Below are 27,418 nucleotides of genomic sequence, written 5' to 3' on the forward strand. Positions count from 1 at the left end.
ATTCCTGCCTTCAACTACTAGGGGGAGGTTGAGCTCCTACTTGAGGACACCTTACCTGCACAGAATAATAAGCAGTGAGTTTTTGAATAAATATCTGTAAGTCAGATCAACAAACCTTTAGAGGTATGGAATCTTCATCATCTGAATCCTTGAATTCAATGCAAACTGCAATATTTCTTGCCTAAAAAGAACACATACAGAGATTTTTGTTTTACCTAAGAAGTGCCAGACAAGCAACCAAATCTTCCAAGAAAGAACACCAAATTCAATTCAGATTCAATTTGGTCTTGAATCTGAATGTTATTAGTGGCCCATTAACTCACCTTTGCAAATGACTTTTGACTGTCATATTTCAAGTGCTTTGGATAAACATAAAGGTGATTGTTGTAGATGGTGAAAGGCTGAGTGTGTTTTGGTATACAGGGAACAAACTCCTCTACTTCAAACGTTACTACTGTCTTGGTACTGTTTTCAAACTGTTTCATGGGAATGTATGATGAGCTAACAAAATCTGAAAATATATTAAAAACCAATAAAAAAATTGAAGAAAAAATGCTTCTCAGCTATTTAAAAGTACTTTTCTATACTTACTTGGGATGTCTGGAGAAATATTATCAATTGTTATGTCTAGATTTCCTAAAATAACTGGTAGCTTGGCCATCTTTTCAGGTCTATGGAAGAAGGAAAAAACAAAGTGACTCAACAGAAAAATCACTAGGGATGGATAATACAGCAGAACTCAAAAAGGAAAGGAAACACCCCAAAGGCTTGGAAAGCATGACAAAGTCTTTTTTCCAGAGAGATAGGTAAGCACTACACTCCTTGGCAATACTTATATCTCCTAAATTTATGCAGCTTTTCACTGAAACCGCATCAAGTCCAATTTAGCAACTTCCCTTGACGACTTGACCCTCACAGACTTGACTTTTTTAGCCTTATGACAAGAACAGCTGTACTGACCACTGTCTCCAGTCCAGGCTTTTCACTTACAGTTTGTTTGTAAAAAAAAATCATTCTTCCACAGCACCCATTTAACTGAAACTTTAAAACAGGAGAGGCCAACCCAGAGCCTATGTTATAATGGCATTCATTAAGGCCTTCTTTGGTGCCTCCACCCTCCATGACAAACAGCAAGCACTTGACAGATGTACCGTATTTTTCGCCCTATAGGACACACTTTTTCCCCTCCAAAAATGAAGGGGAAATGTGTGTGCGTCCTATGGGGTGAATGCAGGCTTTCGCTGAAGCCTGGAGAGCGAGAGGGGTCGGTGCGCACCGACCCCTCTCGCTCTCCAGGCTTCAGGAAGCTATCCGCAAGCCCTGGGAGCCCGGCGGGAGTTCCCACCATGCTTCCTAGGCCTGCAGATAGCAGCCTGCATCCCGAAGCCTGGAGCGCGCTGGGCCTGTTCTGGGGGCTGGGGTCGGGGGAAGCTCGGGCTTCCCCCGCCCCAGCCCCACGCCTGGGGGAAAATAATTTTTTTTCTCTTTATTCCCCCCCCCAAAAAACCTAGGTGCACCCTATGGGCTGGTGCACCCTATAGGGCAAAAAATACGGTATATGAAAACAGATTTGGCTCTGAAGTTGTACTTGCATGAGTAGAAAGCACTTCCATGCATACTCAGATTGTTTTCTTTATGGAAAGAAGCTTGCTGCAGACTCAGTTCAAGAGATATTACTTTATTTGTTTGAATTAGTCTTAGCCACATTACTATTATTTATTAAATTTCTATACCGCCCTGTACAGAATATAAAACCACAAAAATATACAACATAATAGCAAACAAAAACAACACCCCACAGTTTAAAAGGCCATAGATTGTTTAATTAACCAAAGGCTTGGAAGAAGAGGAATGTTTCTACCTGGCGCCTAAAGATATATAACAAAGGTGACAGGTGCTGCTTTAACAGCCCTTAAGGAAAATAATGCAGGATGTAAGTATTCTAAATAATAAATATGTACAGTACTCACTTTTTGAAATCAGCTAATAATTTAAGCATGTCTTCGTTTGAGAGCTTGTTACTGTCTTGTTTGTAGAGTGCTGAAAATCGTGCATTTTTGTCTAGTGTCCCAGATGCATCCTTAAACAGTGTCCTGAAACATTAACTCTTATATAAGAATCTCATTACAAAATGAAACAGAGAAAAAACGTAAAAGTGAACGCTTGACATCCTGAAATTAGATTGGCAAACTCTGATCCACTGAAATATGCATAAATGCTCCCAAGAAAGGAAGCCAAAATTTATTGTGTAACAATACATATTACTACCTACACCAGTGGTTTCCAAACCTCTTTCCCCATGGAGCATTTGAAAATTGTTGAGGGTCTTGGCAGACTACTTAATGATTTTTCTGCATGTTGCAGCAACTGTAATGCAATGAGCAAGAAGCAACATGATTTTAAAAAATTGTACTTTTAGTGCTTCTTTTATTTCTTATATAATGCATTTTATTGATTATAATTTGAATGCTGTAGAATGCAGATTGTAATGAAATAAAATACAACAAGAAGCAATAAAAACACAATTAAAAATCAGCATGAATATTTAATACAGTGAATTTTTGTTCTCAGCCACAAATCCACAGAAACACCACAGACCACCTGAATAAAGCTCACAGACCACTGGTGGTTATCAGAGCACAGTTTGGGAACTCCTAACCTACACAATGTATTTTTCTAAAATAGTTTCTGGTTTTTTCCAAGTCCTGTGATTTAAATACAATAGGTTGAGAGTGACTTTAGCCTTGCCCACTAAATGCAAGGAATTCTGTCCCAAATACTAAATTGAGTTTTGACTAAAATAAAAAGGCACACAAATTAATACACTTTGAAGAAAAGAAGCCCCCGTCTTTACCTAGCTGCCCATGCGAATGGCATTCTGTACTGTCCTAGCCGCTGACATGCCTGCTTTGCATTTTTCAGAACTTTTTGAGCAACCTGTAAATGATAATAGAAATACATAAGTTTTTCATCAAGTAACATTTGGTTTATTTATTTATTTAACCTCACTTCCACTGATAATGACTTATCTCAAATACTCATCCTTCATGATACAGTGGTACCTCGGGTTACAGACTCTGCTAACCCGGAAGTAGTACCTCAGGTTAAGAACTCTTCCCCAAGATGAGAACAAAAATCATGCGGTGGCGGCAGCGGGAGGCCCCATTAGCGAAAGCGCGCCTCAGGTTAAGAACGGACCTCCAGAACGAATTAAGTTCATAACCAGAGGTACCACTGTATTCTTCTTGACAGGACCACAAGAAGGATCTCTTTCCCAGACTGGGAATTTTGGATTGGAAGGTACTGGTGAAGATTTTAGGTTTTTAACACTATTACTCACAATAGTAGCCAATACACAGTATGGAGCAAGACACATACACATCTATATGTGTTATAATTATTCTCACCAAGTACCTGGTTTCCGTTCCTCCTTTTCCCATTTCTGTTACTTTACTTGATTATTAAAATGCATATATACATGGTATTATTTGTATTCTGCCTTTCCAGTTCCAACCATGCTCAAGGCGGCTTGCAACACAAAAAAATATGCAAGTACAACATAACAAATTATAGGTCGAAAAAATCAAAGGGGAAGAGGAATCCTACACACAAATGGTGAGGAGCCAATGGTATGTTCTTAAGTTTCCAAATATGATTTGGAGGACCAGGTTTATAATGTCTGAATTGAGCTAGGGGCATCAGAGTGAAATTTTGTATGTGTGTTCAAGGCAACCATGAACCTCAGCTCAAGTTCTGCAGGGCCCGGACTGATTTCAGCTATAAAAGCTGGGGCTGCTGAACAGATTATTGAGTTGGGGTGTTGTTTGGTGGTGTTGGGGGTTTCCGCTTAGTTTTTTGTATCTTTATTTTACATCTTGTGATTTATTTGGAAATTGTTCAGATTGGTTATGTATTTTTTAATGATTTATTTCTTGTTTATGACTACTTTTGTTATGTTGGTGCCTTTGACTATGGCAGGTTTGAAGTGGGTCAGCAAATGATGGCTTGAAAGCAAGGCACTAACAACAGTTCTCCAGCTCTGGTAAAGGTAAAGGGACCCCTGACCATTAGGTCCAGTTGTGACCGACTCTGGGGTTGCGGCGCTCATCTCGCTTTATTGGCCGAGGGAGCCGGCGTACAGCTTCTGGGTCATGTGGCTAGCATGACTAAGCCGCTTCTGACGAACCAGAGCAGCACACAGAAACGCCGTTTACCTTCCTGCCGGAGAGGTACCTCTTTATCTACTTGCACTTTGACGTGCTTTCAAACTGCTAGGTTGGCAGGAGCAGGGACCGAGCAACAGGAGCTCACCCCATCACGGGGATTAGATCCGCCAACCTTCTGATCGGCAAGTCCTAGGCTCTGTGGTTTAACCCACAGCACCACCCGCGTCCCTTCTCCAGCTCTGATGTCATAGCAAATTACAGTTAGAAAAAGCCAGGAAGTGAAAGATTGAACTTTCGAGAAAAGAGGGAGAAGAAACAGAACCTGAAAGCCCCTAGTGTATCTCCAAACCACAGCTGAGAAGACCTGGTTTGTGATGTCTGCACTGAGCCATAACATTCAAGAGAGATATTGCACCACATTTTGAACTTTCATGTTTAACAAAGGATTCAGAATCTGATCTGACCTTTGACTCTGAAAAGTTCATTTGCCTTGAATATATGTACCGGTACTACATTTTAATACTCCAGTGTTTATGGCATTGCAAAGAAACTGAGACTTACAAATGGGATGTCAAACAGTCATGAGTATACCTTAGAAGAATCAGAACTTTTCATATATGGTTCAGCACAGTGGGTAATGCTCCCTTGCAGGACTTTCTCTATTCTGGCCACTAGAAATATATCAGGATGTGGACACGTCACTGAGAATATTCCCTGAAAATAAATGCTTGGTTTATTGACACTGAAATGAAAATAGAGGTCTTTATTTTGCAAAGAAGTGGAAATGGTGACTTCCTTTATTCCTTACCTGTTTGGGATATTGTAACATTATCTCTGGAATAATATCCTGAATCCGATGTAAGCAATCACTGCTGTCATTTAATACCTGTTGAGATGTACTACCTAGCATATTCCTCACTGTGCTATGATTCAAATCCACATGGAAATCTGATGAAATCTTCCGGTTCTCTTTTATATCAAAAAGTGACAGCGTTATAAAAAATGGCTCTACCTGGGCATTTAAAAAAACAAAACAGTAAACATGGCCATCAGGCAAAGAAATAATGGATACTTGATAATTGGCACATAGAGCAGTTATTATATTATACAGTGACTTTTACTTTATAAATTCAGTGTGTTGGAATTGTATTTTAGAACCTCTATAATTTAGAGAGCCAAATACCTTATACCACTGAATATGTAAAGATTTTATGCTCTCTTTTAGGAAAATGTATTTTATTCAACAACAAAAATACACACACTATAATATGACACTACAATGTTTGCTATGTAATCAACAACTAACAATTACTCATGAAGTTCCGCACAACTTATGCCTTTCCTGTTTTCTCTCTTTCTGCTGGCAATAGCCACTCATTCTGCTTCTGGGCTGGTTCATAAAAATCTTGACAAACATCTACAGGTGCAGTTATGTCCCTCATTGTTTTGTTTTCTCTAAACATCCATTAATATATCAAGGGGGTAAATGAAGGGGAGATTTAGGCATGATATTGATTCATCATTCCAACATCAAGGGACTTGAGAACTCTCAGAAGTATTTACATTTGTTGTCGGTCCTTCCTCATTTTCAGCCACACAGCTTTGCAGATTGAAAGATAAATCATTGCACTTCACCAGAATCTTCTTCCCAAACTTCTCTTCAAATGGTTTTACTTCTGGCTCAATACCAGAGAAGTCAAGTTTCTTTAAGATAAATAGAAGAGAGAAAGCAATGTCTCACTTGCCAAAAAAGAATAATTATTTCTTTAAAATTTTCAATTTTCCTACCAAATTATCTAACCTGTGCATCCGGATCCAATGCAAAGAGTTTAACTCTGCTTTCACTTTTGAATTTGATTTCAGAATCTCTGGAACTCTGCAAAATAAGAAGTTAGTATTTTAAAACAGGATTTTTACTACAAACACAAAAGGTTGTTTCTTTAACTGTAAACATATGTTACGATTTTTCTTTGCAGTAGTTTACTTATGAAATATTTCTAGAGAAAAGTGAATAATTGGTACCATTTCACAGAGTTCTCACAAATATAACAGATTAAAACAACATAAAATCACAGAAGCAAAGTGGATGCTAAAAATGTACATCTCAAGCATCAAAAACCAGAGTAAAGAGGTGCATCTTCAGCATTCACTGGAAGCTGTATAATGAAGGCGCCATAGGCATCTCTGTGGGGAGGGAGTTCCAAACCTTAGGGTATGCCATAGAGAATGCCCTCCCTGGGGAACCAGGCAGAGGGCCTTCTCGGTAGTGGCACCTGCCCTGTGGAACGCCCTCCCATCAGATGTCAAGGAAATAAAGAACTATCTTACTTTTAGAAGACATCTGAAGTCAGCCCTCTTTAGGGAAGTATTTAATGCTTGATGTTTGTAGTTTCAGTATTTTGTTGGAAGCCACCCAAAGTGGCCAGGGTATAAATAAATTATTATTATTATTATTATTATTATTATTATTATTACCCAGACACAATCCAAGTGGGTGCTTCCAAAAGTACATCCTCAGAGATTTTGTAACCCTGAAGCATACATATTTGCTTACATTGCAAAGTATGGAAAGGTATATCAGGTATATCAAGAGTGTGAGCAGTTGAAAAACAAAAAGTTGAAAAGGAATCACTGTAACAAGTGCCAAGGTTAAGGAAGTAGTGCAGAAAGACTGCCTGTTCTTATGAGAAGAAAAACTAATAAAATGAAGAGGAAGTATTAAGTCATTGAGGCAAAGTTTATAGTGTAACAATGGGGCAAACTTTCACATTTGGCAACATATTCAGTTCTGCACAGTTCTCCAGGAATAAAGTTTATTTTTGCAAGAACTACTTTTCAGTTATTTTTGTACTAAAACACAACCTTCCTGACCAACATACATCCTGTCCAGAATTATTTTGGTTCGAAACTAAAGAAGAAGACGACTGTGACAGGAGATTTTGGCACTACACTAAGAATTAGGATGGCACCGTGAACTCTGCAAAACAAAACAAAACCTCTGCAATGATACTTTGTGAAAATGAAGAGAAGAACGTATGATAAGTAGCATAGTACCATTGGAGATTCTGCTACAAAGTTTATTAAAAACAAAACAAAACAAGAAAGCATCCAAAATATATCGGGCACACATTGTGTCACTTTTGAGAATGCTTAAGACATGGATGGAACACCTGTACATGCTCTCCAAATGCTATTGGACTCCATTAAATCCTCTGTATGGCCAATAGAAGAGGATAGGAGTTGGAGCTCTACAACATCTGGACGGTTACAGGTTCTCCATGCCTATATAAAATGTAAATTTGTTTCTGTATAGAAAAAGATAGCTAACAGATTGATGGTGAGCATTAGAGCCTAGTTCACAGCACTCAGGAATTTTCTGGAGAGGTTCCAAAACAAAGCAAAATAAGCTGATTGTAAAGAGCAACAAAAAGTACACAGCCCCTGGAAGGCAGGGGAACATAGCATACAAGAAAAACATAAGATGCCAAAATAGATTCTAGCATTCACGGAAACAGGAAGCTGCATTTGTGGCACCAAGATTAGATATAATAAGCAGGTGTTCAGACTTTCAAGGAGGAGCCAAATCTCAATTATTGCCTATAAACAAAACATTTCCTATTTCACAGTATATGTGCTTTAAAAAGTACAAATTTTAGAATTCTTCACACTTGAAGCTTTATATCCAGTTTAACTTCAATAAATTAACAAAATGTAGTCCAATCTATCACAGATAGATGATTAGTTTATGCTTGTTAAATTCATCCAGCATCACTGGGTACTGGGTGAAGGGAGCAACTTTCTGTAGTTGGAGGAACTCCAAGGAAGTGCACTTCTATGAAGAATGCTACTAATGTGGCTCTACTCCCTCTCTTTCTCACTGATCTTGCTACCCAGCGTCTGGAATCACCAAGCACTGTTAGATAAGTAACTTTTATTTGTCTTATTTTAGGAAGTTCAAGGCCAGCATATTGTTATCTAGGCACACTCATGATGGCACAGAGAAGCTTATCTTAAAAGCTCAGTCTTTCCATTGCCCAGACAGAACAAGAAGTCTGTTTTTCAGCAGGGAATGCTACCTTTTAAAAATAAGTGATTAATTTGAAGCAGCAAAAAAAGAAAATGGCAGAGCACAGAGGCTTTAGTTGATGAATCACAGATCTGATACTGGAAACTATCATCCATCTTACAGTTGAGCCTCCATAGATTGCTTTAGTTAAACTAGACATACTAGTCATTACACTCTTCAGCATAAGTGGTATAAACGTGCAAAAAAGCAACTTCATGTTGGGGTGGTTTTGGTTATCAACATTAACTTCTTTGTAAGATTTAGAGACTATTAAATAACTATTTCAGAAATACTTGTCTGATATACATTCAGCAAAAGAACATTTATGATGTGAAGGTATCATAAATCAAATTGCAACACAATCAGCAGTGCTCCCATAATTAGGATTAGATTTTGTAATTCCTTTATTGACATACTATACTTTAAAATTTTAAAAAGCGCAACATTACCTTGGCACTTTCAGTAAAATAGCTATCTATACTGGATGAGGAGTTGTCCATCTTGCTTTGCTCATCATCTGGAAATTTTAAAAAGTGAAACTGTAAAAATTCACTGATGACTTTAGGAAAGTGTTATAACCAAAATGTTGTAAGAATTAACCTGAAATATGGAGAAGGCAAATTCTAACTTGAGATGTTTTCGCTGTAACCAGCAATTCCCTCAATACTTTTTTCTATCCTAGGTACCATCTAATGGACCAGCTGCTTTTTACCATGATAACTCTAAGCACTCCCTAAATAAAATGGTTCACAGTTTAGTCATCTCCAAATCATTCAGAGAATTCTTTAAGGCCACTTCAGATGATGGCAAGCATAAATCTTAAAAGGACTAGACATAGTCATGGTAGATAGATGTATTAACAGGTATTAGTAATCACAGGTAGATAAAATCGCCATGTTTACATAACTCTTGAGTACCAGATACTGGGGAGAAGCAACAAGGGAGGGCTGCTGCTTTCAGCCCTCTGAAAGGCATCTGCCTGGCCACTGTTGGAAACTGAATGCTGAACAAGATGCAGATTTAACCTGACCCCTTCCCCTTCCCTTCATAAGGTTGACAATATGATCCCAAATCTAAAGGGGAAATGGTCCAACCTAAGAAACCTGCCACCCCTGCAAATGCAAGAAGACAACTGGGGCTTTAGTGGAAGGGGTAATCCCTTCAAGAATGTTGATGTTAGCTAGCAGCAGCACAAAGAAACAAAGTATTTCATGCAGTGGCTGAATAAAGTGAAGTGTGTAGTTACTATATTGTATTTAGTAGCCACAAATCCTTACAAATCTTTATTTTAGTGCATCACATTTTCTAAATTACTGAGCAAACGTAACCGCATTTACCCTCATGGGAGTCTCCATTTCTTTTTTCTTGCATAGCAGCTTCAAAGTTTAATTGGAGAATTTTATTTAGAGTTGCAATCCATTCTTCCATTTCTACTTCACTGTCTGCTGCAAGAAGATAGCTACTCTTGTCTTGCATTTTAAGCTCAAAGGCAAAACGCCGGACTTTGTTGTTCTGCAATATAATAAAGGATATTAACATGTTACCTGCAACGGATTTATTTATTTATTTATTTATTTATTTATTTATTTATTTATGTCATCTGAGGTCATCACACATATATAAGCATTGGGCAAATGTAACTGTTTGAAGTGGAGAAAAGTATCGTGCATAAACATGTTCAACCTAAATCCCTGGAGCTTGCAGAACTTGTTAACTTTTTGAAGCCCTTTTTTATTGCTTTTTCTTGGCAAGTGGGAAAAAGATTCTAGCTTCACATTCACAGAATTAAATCTAAGCATATGTTTTAGGCATGGTGTAATTTTTGGTGTGTAGCTCTAAACATATAACAATCAAAACAAATACAAAATGTGTAGATATAGGATGATGTAGAGCCAATATAAGAATTGCTTTTAGGTTAAATTATTGTATGAATTGTTTTATAATAGTAAGATAAATAACTAATTTATTTAATATATATAATATCTGTGTGCATGCCTCTGAACATTTTGGAAGGGAATGGGGAAGAAAAGAAGAAGGGAAGCAGCTATTTTCTTCAAGCAAGTGATAGGCTTCATTTGAAAATCTTAACTTTTCTAGTCCTTACAGCTCAATAAAAATTACTGCACTGTGGACACCCGTGATTAAGAGTAAATTTAATGAATTGTGGGCCATTGGCAACATTTCCCAAATGTGCGGCTATAGCCCATATTGTACTGTGGAGAAGGGACTTTAAATACAGGAAGTAGGAGAATTATGGACTATGAATCAACTATGTAAGCAGTGAAGGGACCTAGCAACTGTCTGGAGTGGAGAAAATTATTGTGGATCCCAAAGAGGCAAATCCCCAGACACTGAAATTTATGATATGGAGTAGCCATCATGGTGCCCTTCAGGTGCACCAACCCCTGCCAGCAGGACCAGCCATTAGGAATATTGGGAGATGTAGTCAAACAACACCTAGTCAAACAACTACTTTTTGGGATTCAAAGGTGTAAATGTCAGCTCTTTTTAAAGTTTTGTGATTGAGCTATGTTTCAAACTTTCACACACATAAAGAATTGGAACTAGTAACCAACTTTATAATATGGGGAGGAATACTTACGACTATTTTCTTTTAATCCTAAGATAAAATTTAACACATGGGACCATTTATAAATGAATGAATGAATGAATGAATGAATGCATACATACATACATAAATATCGATTTCACACATTCTGATGCAGGTCTACAAAATCTGTAAACTAGAATACTACAAAATATAAGCAAAAGATGTTTATTGCTGCAAAGCAATTTGTAAGAATGTATGATTGCCATTAAGACTGAAATGCAATAATCATTAGGAGAGATCCAAGAACCCAATTGTTTCCAAGTTTGTTCCATCAGAACAAGTCCATAGTGTTCTTTGAGCAGAACACAGATGCAAACAAGCCATTTTTGGCATTTGTTGCAAGATTTAGACTTGGAGTTTACGTTATGTTTTGCTTCAAAGGGTTGGGTTTTTTTATAAAAAGAAGTTAATATCGGAAAGGTCAAGTGAAAACATTTGGGAGTACAGCTATGTGATGAAGCTCCTACAACTGAAATCCCACACAAGAAGTTATGCAAAACATTTTACAGTCATATTGCAGCACTGTTTGTGCTTCTATTAGATCTTCATGCAATCTTAAATTCCATTCTGTGATTTATTTATTTTTCCATTCTTAACTCCAGAGACATAAAACTTAAGTCAGCAGATAATCACAAATAATCAGTTGACAGCAGCAACCAACATAACACTTAGTGGCAATATTTCTTGATTGTTTTATATAAAAACAGAGCACTCTTTGAAAATCTTGACATGAACTGTGCTACCATTACTGATTTTTTAAAATAAAAAATGCACACATTATTTTAGACTATTTGCTCACTAAAAGCACAGAAACACTATGTTTATCTAAATCATCCCTATTATTCAATATGCACTGAGGGAGCAATCGTGTATATTCAAAAGTAAGACAGTGTGTTTAACGAGGTAAACATCCTACTATATTTATGACTGCCACCTAAACCTATTTATCCACTCCAAAAGTACTGAAGAGAGAGAAAAGAAACATATAGATTTAAGTTTGTACAATACTTAAACAACATATTAAACAGTATAATTCTCTACTTACCTGGACTACTCCCATGCAGGAATCCAAAAATATTGACCCTTTTGGTTCTTTCGATATTTTCTCATCTTTGTAGAAATTTAGGTTATATGATCCATCACCAAGTTGGAGTAGATGAAAAAATCTTCTTTTGAATGACTAGTTATGAAAAAGTAGTCACATTAAAAATATGAAACTAACAACACACACACAAAAGCACTCAATTTCCATACACCATAATCCAAAGACCCTATTAGGAACATGCAAGGGCTTGCAAGCCCCCAAACAGGAACGGTCATATTGCCTGGCCCAAAAGCAGCTTCAGAAACATCTTGTAGCATTGTGAAGAGTGGTTGTCAGAGGAGAAAGTGAAAATGCACTTTCACAGATCTTTAGTAGGGAGTTCTTTGGATTTCAACCCCAATGCTACAATGCACTACACACGCTGAAGTGCTGTTGAAATCTATAATATTGACAATGTGCAACTGTGTGCACTGGAAGTCTAGCAGAAGAGATAAAACCTACCCGCATAGTAACACTGATAGCACTGTTCATGTTGCCTTTGTATAGCCATCCTTGTTTTGTAATTCCTCCCTTCTGAGATCCTAGAGAGGCTGCATCCTGGGGTTTGTTTGTTTTTTAAAAAGAAAAGGCTACAATAAGACAGCGATACATATTTGGGTCATTTATCATGAGCTCCTGGTTCTATATATACAATGGTACCTCGGAAGTCAAATGGAATCTGTTCTGGAAGTCCGTTTGACTTCCAAAACATTTGGAAACCAAGGCATGGCTTCCAATTGGCTGCAGGAAGCTCCTGCTGCCAATCGGAAGCCGTGGAAGACGTTTGGGTTCCAAAGAACAATCGCAAACCGGAACACTCACTTCCGGGTTTGCAGTGTTCGGGAGCCAAAATGTTCGACTCACAAGGCGTTCGGGATACAAGGCACAACTGTACTAGAGATCGATAAATAAGTCCATTTCAGTTTCTTTCAGTTTCTCATTTTTCCAACCTTAAATTCAATTCACATTTCTACATCTTTGTGGGCCCTATTAACTTGTCTGCCAATTGTAGTCAACAGTTTGATGCTACTGTGGTAGATCAAGATTGCATCAGCTTTAACATATGTTTCCTTGAGGGAATAAGGCAGGATATGAGAATAAAGAATTAGTTTACAAACTTTGAATGTACCTCATATCACGCCATCTGTTAAATCAAGAAGACAATGCCCTAACTAATTACACAATAATTTTATAACAGAAAGTGACTTTCTGGTTCCTGTAGGTCAGGTCATTTCCCCATCAAAGTTGCACACAGGTCATGTTTTCAAATGTCTTTTGAATCAAGCAAAAACTACTTAATGCTGATAGGTTGTGCCAATGGCCATATTAGATTATTATTTAAAATTTTGTTTGTTTCACATTTAACTACTGAGATTTAATGACACTTTCTCTAGTTTTGAGTTAGAGAGACATAGCCTGAGAGAATTTCCACCAGTTACAGTGAAGTCACCAGGAGCTGACAATAGCGCTAGGATTATTGAGCTGCCAACTCTGGGACCAGATATGCACCACAAACTAAAAACTGCGTTTAGACGGAGATTTTACACATCTCTGATAACCATCAGACACTCTACCATGCTAGACTATCTGAATAATTATTACGTTACAAGAGTTTAAACTGACAAGTTGAAAACAGAAGTCATATGCTTACCTCATCCTTATCTGCTTCTTCATCAACTTCATAAACATGAACTGGAAGTTTATCTAATTTGGTCCCTTTGCTAAGAAAAAAAGAATACCACATCCCACAATAATCAGTTCAGGATCACTAGGGTAATGAATGGTCAATGCATATATGCACAGTAAAATACAGATGTATACTTGAAAGAACATATATTATTAGTTTGCCTAAATGGAAGTAAAAGTAGTAGGGCTTTTTGTGGGGACAGTGGCAGGTGAGACACTGTGCATGGCATTAGCCTTTCAGGTTCAGCACAATTGTATCTTATTAGAAAATGATATTCTATTTCTCTTCAAAAAATATAAAAAACAAAGTTCCTATTTGCCAAGAAACCATTAAAAGGAACTTTTCTTCAAGCTGCAATGATCCTAATTATGGCAGAAAATGTGTTTGGGGCATACTCGCTATATATTCCGCCAGTATTAACACAGAGATCACATTCACCCCTTCCCATGTTTACTGGGGTTTTGCATTATTTGGCACATTCTATGCTCTTTAATAAAATGGAGTTAGCAACAAGTATGTCCTCTCAAAGGAGAATTTGTTGCCTTCTAAAAAATGTTTGACTCTCCAATCATTCCCATTTGTAGTACCTCCCAAGTAACAAGTTGCTATTTTCAGAGGTGCACTGTAAAGGTAAAAATGAAACTAAGGCATTTAAAATGAACATTCCTTATAGCGTTCCCACCCATAGCAACTTCAGATACAACATATGGCAGTACAATGAAATAGCATAAGAGCGCAATGACTCCTGTGTCCTGCATTGTTTCCAATGAAATACGTAAGTTGTACCTACATCTGGAACTCAGGGATCTCAAGCCCCTTTCAGTAATTCCAAAGAAGACGTACCAAACATGTTTAGGGCATGCAGGATTTTTCTTTCAACAGGACTATAAATCTCCCTGTGATGGAAAATCTTGAAGAAACAGGGTTCCCAGTCATAGGCAGAAGTGCCTAACAAAGTATGTTTGGGATACTGTGAGCATATAAGGAAGCACATGGATACAGCCTACTGCTACAGTGCTGCTCTCTGTGTTCATTGAAGGACCTCTTGAATATCCGAAGGGGGCAAGGAAGAGAAGCAAAACTATTTCAAACATTACATAAGCAGCACAAAGATAAGGAATTGTCACTCACCAAATCACCCACACAGCCTCAGATTAGTTATCCAAAGTTTACAAACATCTTATTGCAAGTACAGAGGTAGTATAATCCTAGAAAATCCTACTCACTTTGGAAGCTGTCGAAACTCTCCTGAGTAATCTTCATATTTATAATTGACAACATGCCAGTCCGAGTTATATGTTTTAATGCACTGCAAATAAGGAGGAAAAATATGATAACTTTGAGTGAGATTCTTTATAGAACAGTGTGATTTTCTTAGCAGTGCGAGAGCTTCTTTTTATTTAAATTGTTGCCTTTAAAACTGTCAGTTTTTTGATGAGATTTGTTATTAGTTAAAAAAGCATTTCTCCCCATTAAATAAGGATACCGTAGTAAGAAAAAGTATAAAAATAAAAATGCACCCATATACTGTACAAAATTTATCACAATTAATATTACTGAATATCCATCTGAATATACAACTAGCTTGTTCTGCTGCTAATCTGGCTAAAATTGCAGCAAAGCCTTTTCAACCCTCGATCAGAGGAAGTACATTTTTACTCCACCCATGCTCTGCTAACATAACAATTCTCATTTATTTTCACTTCAACACTAGATTATCTTGCATGTTGGTCAAACTCGTTATAAGAACTAAGGCTATGCTAGCAACTAATTTTTCATAAAAGTTAATTTAGTAGCTGCCCTTGAAAGTCCTATAGTGAAATGATACAGCTAGATAAACCACACAATTCTCAACTTGTAAAAAGTACTGACGTTCACAACTGTGAAAATAACACATGTATGAACAGACTAGAATGGGTGATTTAAAGCAGGACAGTCAGAATGTCTTTACCACTTCACAGAACACACTAAAAAGTGAGCGCTTTAAAAAACTCTTCTTAAAACTCCCAAGAGGCATCAATAGAACTACAAGTCTTCTGTTCCAACTAGCTGGAGCCCTGAACAGGATCATTCCTTTTAGGGTTGATAACTATGTAACAACATTTTGCTGCATGTTCTACTTGCTACATCATAAAATTAAAAATACAAAGCATGGAAATCAAGTAGCAAATACACTAGAAGCATTACCTCTTTAACAAATAAACTCTGAGCTTCTTTCTCTGCATTATCAGGAATCGTAGAGCATACATATCGATGCTGTCGTTTCAGTACTGCTGTCTTTAGTGAGAGATCAAAGTATAATTAATTGCAAATAGTTTTCACTTGTATTTATAAGTGCTAATTACATCCTCCAATGCAATTCTATCAAGGTCTACTCAGACCAAGCATCATTGAGTTCCATGCGGCTTACTCCCAAATAAATATGGCAAGGACTGCAGCTGAAATGAATATAAAATTCAACTAAAATCATTTCTAAAATCAAATAGCTCACAATTTGTTAATTCTTTTTTTTGGGGGGGGGAACTATATGTAAAATAGCAAAATACACACTATGGAAATAAATTGTCATTACAGAATTATTATAATTTACATTTCTATCCCACCTTTTTCTCCAAGGAGATCATGGTGGTGTACACTCCCCTCCTCATTTAATACCCACAATAATGCTGTAAGGTAGGTTATGCTGAGAGGCACAACTGGTCCAAGGTCACCTAGTGAGCTTCAATGCCAAGGGGAGATTTGAACCATGGTCTCCCAAATCCTAGTCCAACCACTACACCACACTTTATAACTAATACATTTTTATTGTAGCCTGGATTTTGTTAGTTTAGCCATCATACATATCATTCTGAGACAGGGCCCTTAGTGTTCACAATCCTGTTTTTGAAATACGAAAAAAGCCAAGAGAAATTGTCCCAGTTTTTTCCTACCTCTCTTATCTCAGGTTCAACTTTTTAAGCGTGTTTATTCTGCAGTTGTTAAGGCTGTGTATGAGTTAACAAAGCTGAAGACTAATTTTCACAAGTGTGTAGACTGGCTGGAAGTTTAACAAGGAACCTTGCCCTGATTTGCTACCTGAGACAAAATGGAAAAGTGTTTTGCCTCACCCAGCCACTACCGCTACTGCCACTTCCACTGCTTGCCCCTGCTGAAGCCCTCTCCCATCAGAGAAGCAGTGGCAGCAGCAAGAGCTCACTAGAACCCACCGCTGATGCTGTTTCTCCTCACTTCTCTCATAGCAGCTTCTCCTCTTCAATTCCACAAACCTATGTTTTGTCTGTTGGGGTCAACAGAGGGATGGCCTTCATTTTCTTTCACTGAGTGCAGATGAAAAATGCCCTCCCCTAATTCATCACCCCATTTGTGGGCAGCAAATCTGGGAAAATATTTTGGAACTATTCCTGGGAGTGAAGGTTAATTTGTATTTAGCTTTCCTCATTTGCTTTGAAAAGAAAAAGAATAAAGAAGAAAAAAAACAATCTTACTTTGCCCTCACAAGATGTGGTGGACTGTTACAGGACTATGTTATGACATAGCACTGGAAAAGGGAATAGCAGCTGACAGAAAAGCAATTTAAAGAAAGAGAAAGCTCTAGTTGCTACTGAGAGGCCCCCCCCTCCCAAAATTATGGGGAGTTACCCCAAAAATATTCTGTAAGGGAAAATCAGCCCCCACTTTTGCCTATCCCAAATTCAAACTGAAAGAACTTTTTGTCTCAGCTCTACTTTTAGTCAAAATAATTATTTCCTCCCCTAAATCAAACCTCCCATGGCATGTCCTATTTCCCCCTCCTCTCATCAGTGTATGCCTGAACTATGAGACTCATGCCTCTCCTATCCTTCTACACCACAATAATCCCTCATCTACAAATCTTCATATACATAACTTCAGTCAAACAAAGGATCCCCAAGTGATTTGCCTCTTTTGATGTAATAGTCCTCTGACTCTCTCCATAGCTATTAGCAATGGAGTATTACATTACATATTATACGGAGTACAGTAACATACTATGGTTACTACTGTATTACAAATCAAATTGTGCATCAGAAAGTCAGTTCTGTGGCAGAACTGGTAGTTTAATTTGTTTTGTAAAGTACATTATGTGTATTAACTTTGATGTCTTTCCAATAATTCTTATCAAGATTATGGCCTACACTCTAGGATGGTTTTAAACTTATTTGGAGTCTTACTGGATTGCTAACAATTCCCAAGATGTTTAACTTTCTTTGAGCCACATATACATTTGCTATTGTTTGCAGTTACACCTGCTTCCTGCATTCAATACTGATCTTTCCATGGATACTCAACATACTTCTTCCTTTGTTCTGCTAAAAATAGTATTATCCAAACATACAGATAAACATAGTTCAAACCCTTTAAAAAAGGAGGGCATCCTTCTTTAAAACAAAGGCCATTTACCAAAAAGAAAAAGAAAAAAGAAAAAAAAGTAACATGCTCATATCCAGAAAAAAATATCAGCATTCCATGAATTAAAACCAGTATTTATATCAAACATTTCAGGCAAATATCAACAAAAAATCACTCATTTTACTTTGCATCAGGATACATGGGGCTTCAACAAGAAACAGAGAAATCTCACAGCCAGAACTGTGATCATTTTCTTAAAGGACTTTAATGAATAGTAAAACCCCAGTAGATCCTGCAAGTCTCAAGAAGATACAGCAAACACATGAAGCAGGTCTGCCACGCTATGTTACATGTTCATTTTTTGCACCATCTCTGTCAAAATGGTTACATATTAGTTTAAGTTACTTCCATGACAGCTGGAGAGCCTTCAGAATAGTTTTTGCTGTGTGTTTTTAAAAACAATGTCACCATGCCACAGCCAGTTATAGTGGTCAATCCCAGAGCAGTTAAAATACTTTCACATGGCTGCAGTAAGAAATCCAAGTCTTCTTGTGAGACAAACTAACCCCGCTGGTTGTTTTTTTATGCTAGCTGTACAACCAGGTTTTAAGTAGTGGATGGAAGACTATATCCGGGGTGGGAACATCTGGCCCAAGCGACAAAAGCAGTTGTCCAAGCCTCTCTATCTGGCCCTTGGGATTCTTCCCAAACTACACTCTCTTTCTAACCACCTCTGGCTCTGCCCCCTAGTCCTGCATTGCAACCTCCTTGAGTGTTTTTGACTGGCTGGAATATGTCCTTGAACTCAATTAAAAAAAATGTTTTTTAAAGATTCGGACCAAGACATTGAACAGAGTCTGGAGACAAGCAAGTAAGCAGCACAGGAGAAACAATAGCCTTGTTTCTTCATAATGGTAAATCATTAGTTTACCATATTTCTAATTTAAAAGTACACACACACACACACACACACACACACATAAAATACACATATATACACATACACTGTGTGTGTGTGCGCGCGCGTGTGTGTGTGTGTATGCATGTGTGTGTGTGTGTGTGTGTGTGTATTTTCACACACCCACACCCACACCTAGGAGGAGAGGAAGCAATAGTAACCAGTAAAATCAGTTAGGTTATAGCCTGAATCTAAGTTTAAAGGAAATAGCATTTGATGCTTTATAGCTAACAAGGTAATACACAATAACTTTTTAAAAAGCTGTTAGTGTTGGAATTAAAGACGCTACCTGGAAGTCATCATAAGGGAAAAGCAGCATCTCACGCAAGGCATCATTGAGGATTTGAGTTTTCTTTTGAACAATGACATTTTCATAGTCTATTGGTTCAATGAGCTTTGGTTTTGCCTAAAAAAAAAAAGAAATATTTAAGTTATTAGATAACACAAATTTATTTATAAATATACTTATGTGGATTTATATATACCCATGGGCTACTGCAGCACAATTCTACACATTAAGCTCCATTTAAGTGTGTATAGGATTGCAGACTTAATAAAGTTAGAATACCATAGAAACAGAGTTAGAACTGAACTACAGATAACAAAGTGTTTGTATAAAAAACAATATAGCCAACATGTGTGGAGAAATGGCTCTACACAATAGAGACACAAGTCAAGTTTTACTTAAGTTCAAAATGCTTAAGAAATTATGCAGGTTTATGTATATAAAGCAATCCATTCCTTTTAATCAGCACAGTATTATGTCATTAAGCTGATGCTTCACTTTTATCTAATAGCTGCTTTATTCTCAAGTATTCTCCTAGTTTACAAATGAGATATTTTACTCTTATCACTGAATATTGTGCAGCCCTTCTTAACACAAGGCAAACACCTATAATACCTTTTGCTGCAATTAAGCAATCTGATTCTAATGGCTTGGAAAAAACTGTAATACCACTATCTAATCTATCTATCTATCCATTATACATATATACAATTTAAGCAAAATTATTCTACATAACATAGATAAAGAAACTATGCCAATTATTGCCCAACTCCAAGTGAGCAACTGATTCTCTTTTATAGAATCCCTGAATAACAAAAAAATACTTTTGGATCATGGATCCAAGTAAACCTCTAGCTGAAACTGTGAATACTAATTATGCTGCAATAGGACACTTTACATGTCTTGATAAGGTTTTTATTGCTATCTAGAAAGGCTCTAGTTGTGTAAATAACATGGAAGGAAGCTTGCAGAAAATAGTATGAGAATGGTTTAAGTTCACTTTTCTGCTTGAATTCCCATAAAGTACCGTATTTTTCTCCTGAATGCTCCTTTTACTGAAAAATATGTAAAATTTCTCTGTATCAGCAACAATATGTGGGAATTTAAGTTCCAATATTTAACAATTACATGAAGTAAATTAAGGCAAATCAGAAGACTTTCTATCAAAGATCATTTTTTCCTATCTCAGGATTCAGAGGAAGATACAGCATATGTTAAGATTTTCTTCCAAAAAGGCTTCTTTGGAGACACACTGATCTGCACACAGGTTAGTCAAATTTAATTCAGATTTTCTAATATCTACCACATGGGAACATTCCTGTTAAATAAAATGTCATATTGGATGGAGTTCAAAAGAACAAAATGTTATATTTGGAAAGAAATACTATCAAAGGAGAGGCTAGAGAACTGGGAGTGTGCAACTAAGTTTTAGTTTTTGTTTTTTTACAGAGAACACAATACATTATCACAGAAAAGAAAAGTATGCTTTAATTGTTTGTATAGCGGAGCATACTTAGTTCAAAGAATAATAAGAACACCCACATGCAAAAGAATAGGCAAAGTTAACTTCAAAAGTAAACGTGGAAACTGTCGACGACATAATAAAATAGACCAAGCCCTAAAGAAATATGACAAGGCACACACACACAGCAATTTTCTGGCTGAAATACAACTTGACCATAATATCCCACTTGTTAATATCCTACTTGTTACTCAACAGAGAGATAACTAAATCATTACATCTCTAGTTATACATATTTTCGACGAAACCACCAGCAAAATCTAACGATTTCTGCAAATGAACAAATCAGCATGAGACTTATTAAAAGCAGCTGACCATTGCCAATGAATGTGAAAGATAAATTCCTTTAATCAAGGAACACTGATTAAAAAGAACATAAAGGTAACTGACCCTACTCTGAGAAAGGCGTACTGCAGACAAGTATCAAAACTTTAACAGACCTGATATAGCTACCCATCTAGGGTCTATTAGAAACAGATTGCCGTGACATAGGTATTTCACACAACTGTATGTGAAAGCAATAACCACATTTGATAGCAAACCAGAAATGTTTTTATTATGTTATATAGGAATAAATAACTTTTATGTGTATTATTTATTTATTTATTTAAATATTTCTATATCACTGTATCATAAAAAACATGAAAGTTTACAATAAAATCTATATATAATACAACACATACACATTTAAAATCAGTGACCATCAATTTTCTTAATTGCCTGCATAAGCCAGGTGGCAGATTTTAAATGCTGGAATGTGTACAGTTAATAGTTGCAGCAAATTTTCTGCCTTGCTTCTAAGACAGAACCATGAAGGACTCCAGAGACATTTTCCCAAAAGAGTATTGTAGACACAAGTTTACTTAGTATCTTCATTTTTCTCTCAGTGTTTGAAACAGCAACAGCACGGCGCAAAGGAGTAAAACACAATATAAGTCATTTGGATTCAACATCCTAGTATTAGGACACAGAACAACTTTGACTTGAGTTTTTGAGCCAATAAAAGCCAATAAATCTGTTAGTGAACTATTTTTGTTTACTCCTAATCCAAATTTAATTCAGAATCTTTTTCAAAGGAAATTGTTTCTCAATTCAACAGTATTACTGCTAAATTTGTTTCTGGTTTTAAATGATTAGCCTGCCTTATAAATAGGATGGAAAAGGCAGCGTCTCCCAGGAGAGACGCGTGGCTGGGGCGCACTGCAGGCCCCACGGTGAGTGCCGCCTGGCATTTTGTCACCCCCTCAGTGGTGACACCCAGGGCAACCGCCCCCACTGCACCCCCCTTCCTCCACCCCTGGAAAAAGAAAATACATACAGCTCAATGATAGCATCTCTCTTCTAGCTGAGATCCAATCACACCCCTTCATGTCAATTAGTTCCATTTGGTGCTACTAACAAATACTAGTTCTTCGTTAATCTCAAAAGGGAAACAAGCTACCTAAAGAATTGTTACCCCTGTGCATGAACTGCTAACCATAACTGTTATTTCCTCCACCAAAAAAAATATACACAAACAAATGGAAGAGCTAGATTCTGTAATTTGTACTTTTCACACCACTATTTAGATTGATACTATGGGGTGGGGAAATAATTACTATTAATCCATGATCAAATACAGTGGTATCTCGGGTTACAGAGGCTTCAGTTTACAGACTCCGCTAACCCAGAAATAGTACCTCGGGTTAAGAACTTTGCTTCAGGATGAGAACAGAAATCGTGCTCCGGGGCACGGCGGCAGCAGAAGACCCCACTAGCTAAAGTGGTGCTTCAGGTTAAGAACAGTTTCAGGTTAAGAACGGACCTTACTTAACCCGAGGTACCACTGTACCCACTTGTTACCACTGGGAAGCAGAATGATACTGAAGCTCTTTCACAGCTAGTGAAAGAGCTTCCAGTTACATACATCCAGAGAATGCAATTCACATATGCAGATACAGGTATCTTCCAGATCAGCCTTACTACAGGTGCAGAAGCCAACTGTGGGGAGGGCTATGGTGAACCAGTTAGTGCTGTGTCTCAGACACAGCTGCCTGTATGTGCACACTTGAACAACTGCCATCTTTGTGCTCTCCTCACCAGTCTAATAGGTAAACATGCGAGAGTCTTCACTCTAAAGCTTCATAATGCCAATCTGCAATAGGAGAAACACAACTAGAGGCACACCCTTCCCCTGTTTATACTCCTTCAACTGTGGATCAGCACTGTGTTAAGCTCCTGCTTCAATTCCAGTTGGCACTGTAAGAGAACAAGCCCATCTATGCAATGTTCTCTTGCTTTTGTGGTTCTCTGGACAAGGGCCCAGGTCTATTAGCAACACTAAGAAAGAACACAGGTTTTATGGTATCAGGTGGAAATATCTCCTACAAACACAGCTCAGACTATTGTTTTTAAATATGCTTCCTGAAATTCTATTTCCTGAAAGCTTCAAAATAAAGCATATCATGGAAAGTTTCCTATGAAAAAGGCATCTGGTGAGATTACAAGATACTGATAATAGCACGAAAAGTTCAAGCAAAGTATACACACACAATGTAAATGAGAGGTTCAAGCCCCAATAAATACACATTTCCAATAGAAAAATAACTAATTAAAGCAGCTAGAAATATTACCGTTAAAGCCAAGCCTGGAAAAAGTTACAACCTCCTTCTTTCTTCCTCAGTTTGGACAGTTATATTCCAGATCTCTACCCACAACCAGTTTTAAACTCCTTTCCTCATTTACTTTACTATAAAATTTGTTGCTTGAATACAAGTAAAAGTTATTCTTCCCTATCATGACAATGTTTTAAGATTTAAGGCACTGTACATATTTACTTCTATGTTCTAGCAAAGTAGTTAATCTGTTGAATAAAAAGCTAAGGTTTATGAATAACGGATATTATTTGTTGTTTGTACTGACATGTGTTGATCCAAAAAACAGGATTATTTCCCCCTTTCATCTTGCAACCACATGTAGGTACACAATAAAATAAAGAATGTATTTCAAAGCCTATTGTCCCAGAATATTAATAAAGCAATAAACTGAAGCCAATTCCTGGTAAAATGGAGGCTCTGTGGGTGAGTATCTGTGCTGTTCTGGATATAGGTCAGTTACCTTTTCAGCATGGGGTTATACTACCTCTGAAGGAATATTTATATAGTCTAGGAGTACCTCTTGATCTGTAATTGTCACTGAAGGCTCAAGTGGCCTCAATGGCCGGGAGTAGTTACTGTAAGTTTTGGCTGGTGTGCCAACTACAGATATTCCTAGACATTGGTAACATTGGTAAAATCACAACTGAATTATTGCAATGAGTTCTATGTGGGACATAATACCTGTGTTGAGAAACTGTCAATAAGCTACTGGGCCAAACTTAATATTTTACTGTTTATATATAAAGCCCTGCTTGTTCACTGTGCTCATCTATGGGGGCCCTGCTTGTAGTGTCCCATGTACCAGAGGTTTGTTTCACAGTGACTCGAAGTCCTTCCACACAGAGTACCTGCCTTGTGGAATACATCACCCATTGAAGTTAACCCAGCTATGAGATTGTACATATTTTGTCAGGTGCCAGAAACTCTCCTATTTCTACAGGCTTTACAGGAAGGATGAGCTGACTCATGGGCAGTAACTGATTTCTCTTGGGATAACTGCTTTATTTGTTGTACTTTATTTGTTGTTGTAAGCTGCTTTGAAACCTGCATGGTGGAAAGCAGGATATGACCTTTAAACAAACAAATAGAAATTGTTGTAAAAACCACTGTGGTGTTTTGTAAGGTTTAGCAGTTTATAAATATAAATAAAACAAGCATATAATGCCTACTAGCTATGATGGCTATGTTGTATTTCCACTGTCTTAAGTGGGAAGTGTTCATACACTCAGGTGCTGCTTGTGGTCTGGCTGGTCCTGTAAGAGCAAGATGCTAGACCAGATGGTCTTTTGGCCTGATCCAGTGAACCTGCGCTTATCTTCTTTTGAATAGCATGGATTACATTTGGCTCTAATGGACAAGATTCCTATCCTTTCTACCCTACCGAAACATATGGAAATCTACTAACCTTAGCCGCGGGGCCCTCGTTAAGACTGCATGCTATTCTTGAAACTAATGCCTCACACACCTATGCATAACCCTAACAATAATCATCTCATTTAAGAGAATATTCTGATATGTTTTCTAGAGTTCACATCCTCAGTAAGAGGAAGGATATTTCATCATTCTCAACAAAAGAATAGAGGACAACATATTGACTTTGGCACTACTTACAGTGACACACTTTCCAGGAAAGCAGATTCTCCCCTGTGCTCCCTCTTACAGATATTTTCCATTCTATAAACCACTGTCTAACAGGGAAAAAGTTATAGGCTACATACAATACTACCTCTAAAGCGATTATTTTTGGGCCTCAAGAAGCTAGGAAATAACTTCGCCCCTTTAAAACACACACATTTGGAAGCACAAGTTTCACTGTAGTTACTCCACTCTTTAGATGTATTCAGAACTACATCTTGTGACCTTTTGGGGTAAGTAATGAACAGAGGTATTTGTAGCACAAGAAAAGGGCCTGCTGAAAAGTAATGAACCATGCAGCAGGTGTGGGGCAACTCCCACCCCCCTGCCTGGAGAGCTACATTCCCTCTGGGTCTGTAAGGCTGCAGTTCAGCACTTGTACTATCACAAGAACATAAGAAAAGCCAGTGACCTATCTAGTTTAGCATCCTGTTCTTGCAGTAGCCAACCAGATGCATATGGGAAACCTGCAAGCATGACCTGAGCTCAGACATACTCTGCCCTTCTACAGTTTCTATTAACTGGTATTCAGACGCATACTACATCTGACATACTACATTCAGACTACATCTGAATCACCACAATTGGTATTTTTTCCACACTGCACGTGCTAATTGGCTTATCAATGCCGTAATTTCTGTATTATCAACTACTTTTGTGAATGGCCGTTATTAACAAGGTAATGATCACCATTTGTGATCACCACCATTTGTATTTTTCTATATTTCATTTCCTTCTGTCCTCATCTTTACAATCCTACTCTGTATACATGTGCCTGAATTTGGAATCTGAGACCCATTCATGTGAAGTTAAGTCAGAAAGGTCTCAGTAGAGTCTGCATTTCTGCTCCTTCCTCACTACTTTGTTTTGTACAAACCATACAAGAGAAGTTATATAATTAAGGACTCAAAAGGGTACTGGTAAAAATAATTGTGTGTCCAATGTGGTAAAAGCATTTTAGCATTACTGCTCTAACATGGGATGCGGGTGGGTAGGGGCGTGGGTGGCGCTGTGATCTAAACCACAGACCGTTGTTCAGTCCCAGCTTCTGCCAACCTAGCAGTTTGAAAACACATAAAAGTGCAAGTAGATCAATAGGTACCACTCCGGCGGGAAGGTAAACTGCATTTCTGTGCGCTGCTCTGGTTTCGCCAGAAGCGGCTTAGTCATGCTGGCCACATGACCCGGAAAAACTGTCTGCGGACAAACGTCGGCTCTCTCAGCCAGTAAAGTGAGATAAACGCCGCAACCCCAGAGTCATTCCAACTGGACATAACTGTCAGGGGTCCTTTACCTTTACCTTTTACTCTAACATGGATTACAGCAAGAAGGTGATCTGGTAAAGGAGCTGTGGAACTTGAAGAAAGGAGAGAGGGAAGCAAGATGTAGGAAAGCAGCATATACATTCCCCTTAGTTACACAATTAAAGACCAGTCTTCTGCCTCACCACCATGACTTCCCCACCCTACTGCAAAAACATGGTAAGCTATGAGCAAAGTATCTGGAGCATTCCTCTCTCCCTTTATGAAAAGCATGAATGACAAAGAGGTAGGAGAAAACGCAGTATTTCCGTACATGACTTGTCCTTATCAAGCTTACTTTCATTTGGTAGGATTTAAGTATAAGTAGTTGTGTGGGCTTTTGCTAGCAGGTCCAATGAGTTGAATTCTGCCCTATGATTTTTCTAAGAAAATACACAAAGAAATAACACTACAGTACTCAACTTTCCACCTTAAACTCACATTTATTTTTTTATGTCAACCATAATGGACTGACTTTTCATGTTACTGTTTATAGTTTAGCACTACATGCACAATGAACCCATGTTCTGAAGTTGGTTTGTTTAGAAATTGTGTGAGTGTGTTTTAAACAACAATTTTTGGTTCACCCAAAAATTGTGTGAGTGTGTTTTAAACAACAATTTTTGGTTCACCCAGTCACATGAGGACAGGATAGTCCCAAGGCTTTGCTTGGGTTCATTCTAACTTATGTACATAGCGTGAAGCAACAGCTTACTATTATGTTGAACAAGGATATTATTCTATGGTTAACAGAAATCCACCTTGCGATACGGTTTCATTTTTGATCTACCTTTAACCGTTACAAAACATTCTGAAATTACATGTGAAAGGCAACAAGCCATGCTTGTTTCCCTAGGTGGGAAACAGAAAGCCCTTCTTTTTACAACCGTAATTGGCATCTTCCCTGTGAACTAAATGCACAAGCATAATATGTGCATAATATGTGCATAATATGCAGATCTCTCCACATAGTTCCCACTTCAATGTTACACAACAAATATGAAGTTATGAATGTTTCATCTCCCCCTTTAACTCATTTGAAATGTACAAAATAATTTCAATAACCAGCATGCAGAATAACTTCACTTTTAACATTTA

At 37.6% G+C, this 27,418-nt stretch overlaps 1 protein-coding gene across 21 annotated transcripts in view; it reads right to left on the reverse strand.

The window, feature by feature from the left end:
* Window positions 1-27,418, reverse strand: part of DOCK9 (dedicator of cytokinesis 9) — a 98,097-nt gene that overhangs the window by 46,139 nt on the left and 24,540 nt on the right. For all 21 annotated transcript variants that reach the window (XM_083610325.1, XM_083610322.1, XM_083610323.1 and 18 more), the window contains exons 2-18: window positions 19,230-19,346; window positions 15,802-15,891; window positions 14,841-14,923; window positions 13,579-13,648; window positions 12,390-12,485; window positions 11,889-12,023; window positions 9,570-9,744; window positions 8,682-8,749; window positions 5,968-6,042; window positions 5,730-5,870; window positions 4,975-5,178; window positions 4,758-4,880; window positions 2,855-2,937; window positions 1,971-2,093; window positions 592-671; window positions 324-511; window positions 116-181 (exon numbers count right to left, since the gene is read on the reverse strand). In XM_083610325.1, coding sequence (XP_083466451.1) covers window positions 116-181; window positions 324-511; window positions 592-671; window positions 1,971-2,093; window positions 2,855-2,937; window positions 4,758-4,880; window positions 4,975-5,178; window positions 5,730-5,870; window positions 5,968-6,042; window positions 8,682-8,749; window positions 9,570-9,744; window positions 11,889-12,023; window positions 12,390-12,485; window positions 13,579-13,648; window positions 14,841-14,923; window positions 15,802-15,891; window positions 19,230-19,346 — 1,917 coding nt within the window. The remainder of the gene's footprint in view (window positions 1-115; window positions 182-323; window positions 512-591; window positions 672-1,970; window positions 2,094-2,854; window positions 2,938-4,757; window positions 4,881-4,974; window positions 5,179-5,729; window positions 5,871-5,967; window positions 6,043-8,681; window positions 8,750-9,569; window positions 9,745-11,888; window positions 12,024-12,389; window positions 12,486-13,578; window positions 13,649-14,840; window positions 14,924-15,801; window positions 15,892-19,229; window positions 19,347-27,418) is intronic.

Source organism: Podarcis filfolensis (genome assembly GCF_964270895.1).
Source record: "Podarcis filfolensis genome assembly, chromosome: 4".
In the NCBI taxonomy this organism is placed as follows: Eukaryota; Metazoa; Chordata; class Lepidosauria; order Squamata; family Lacertidae; genus Podarcis; species Podarcis filfolensis.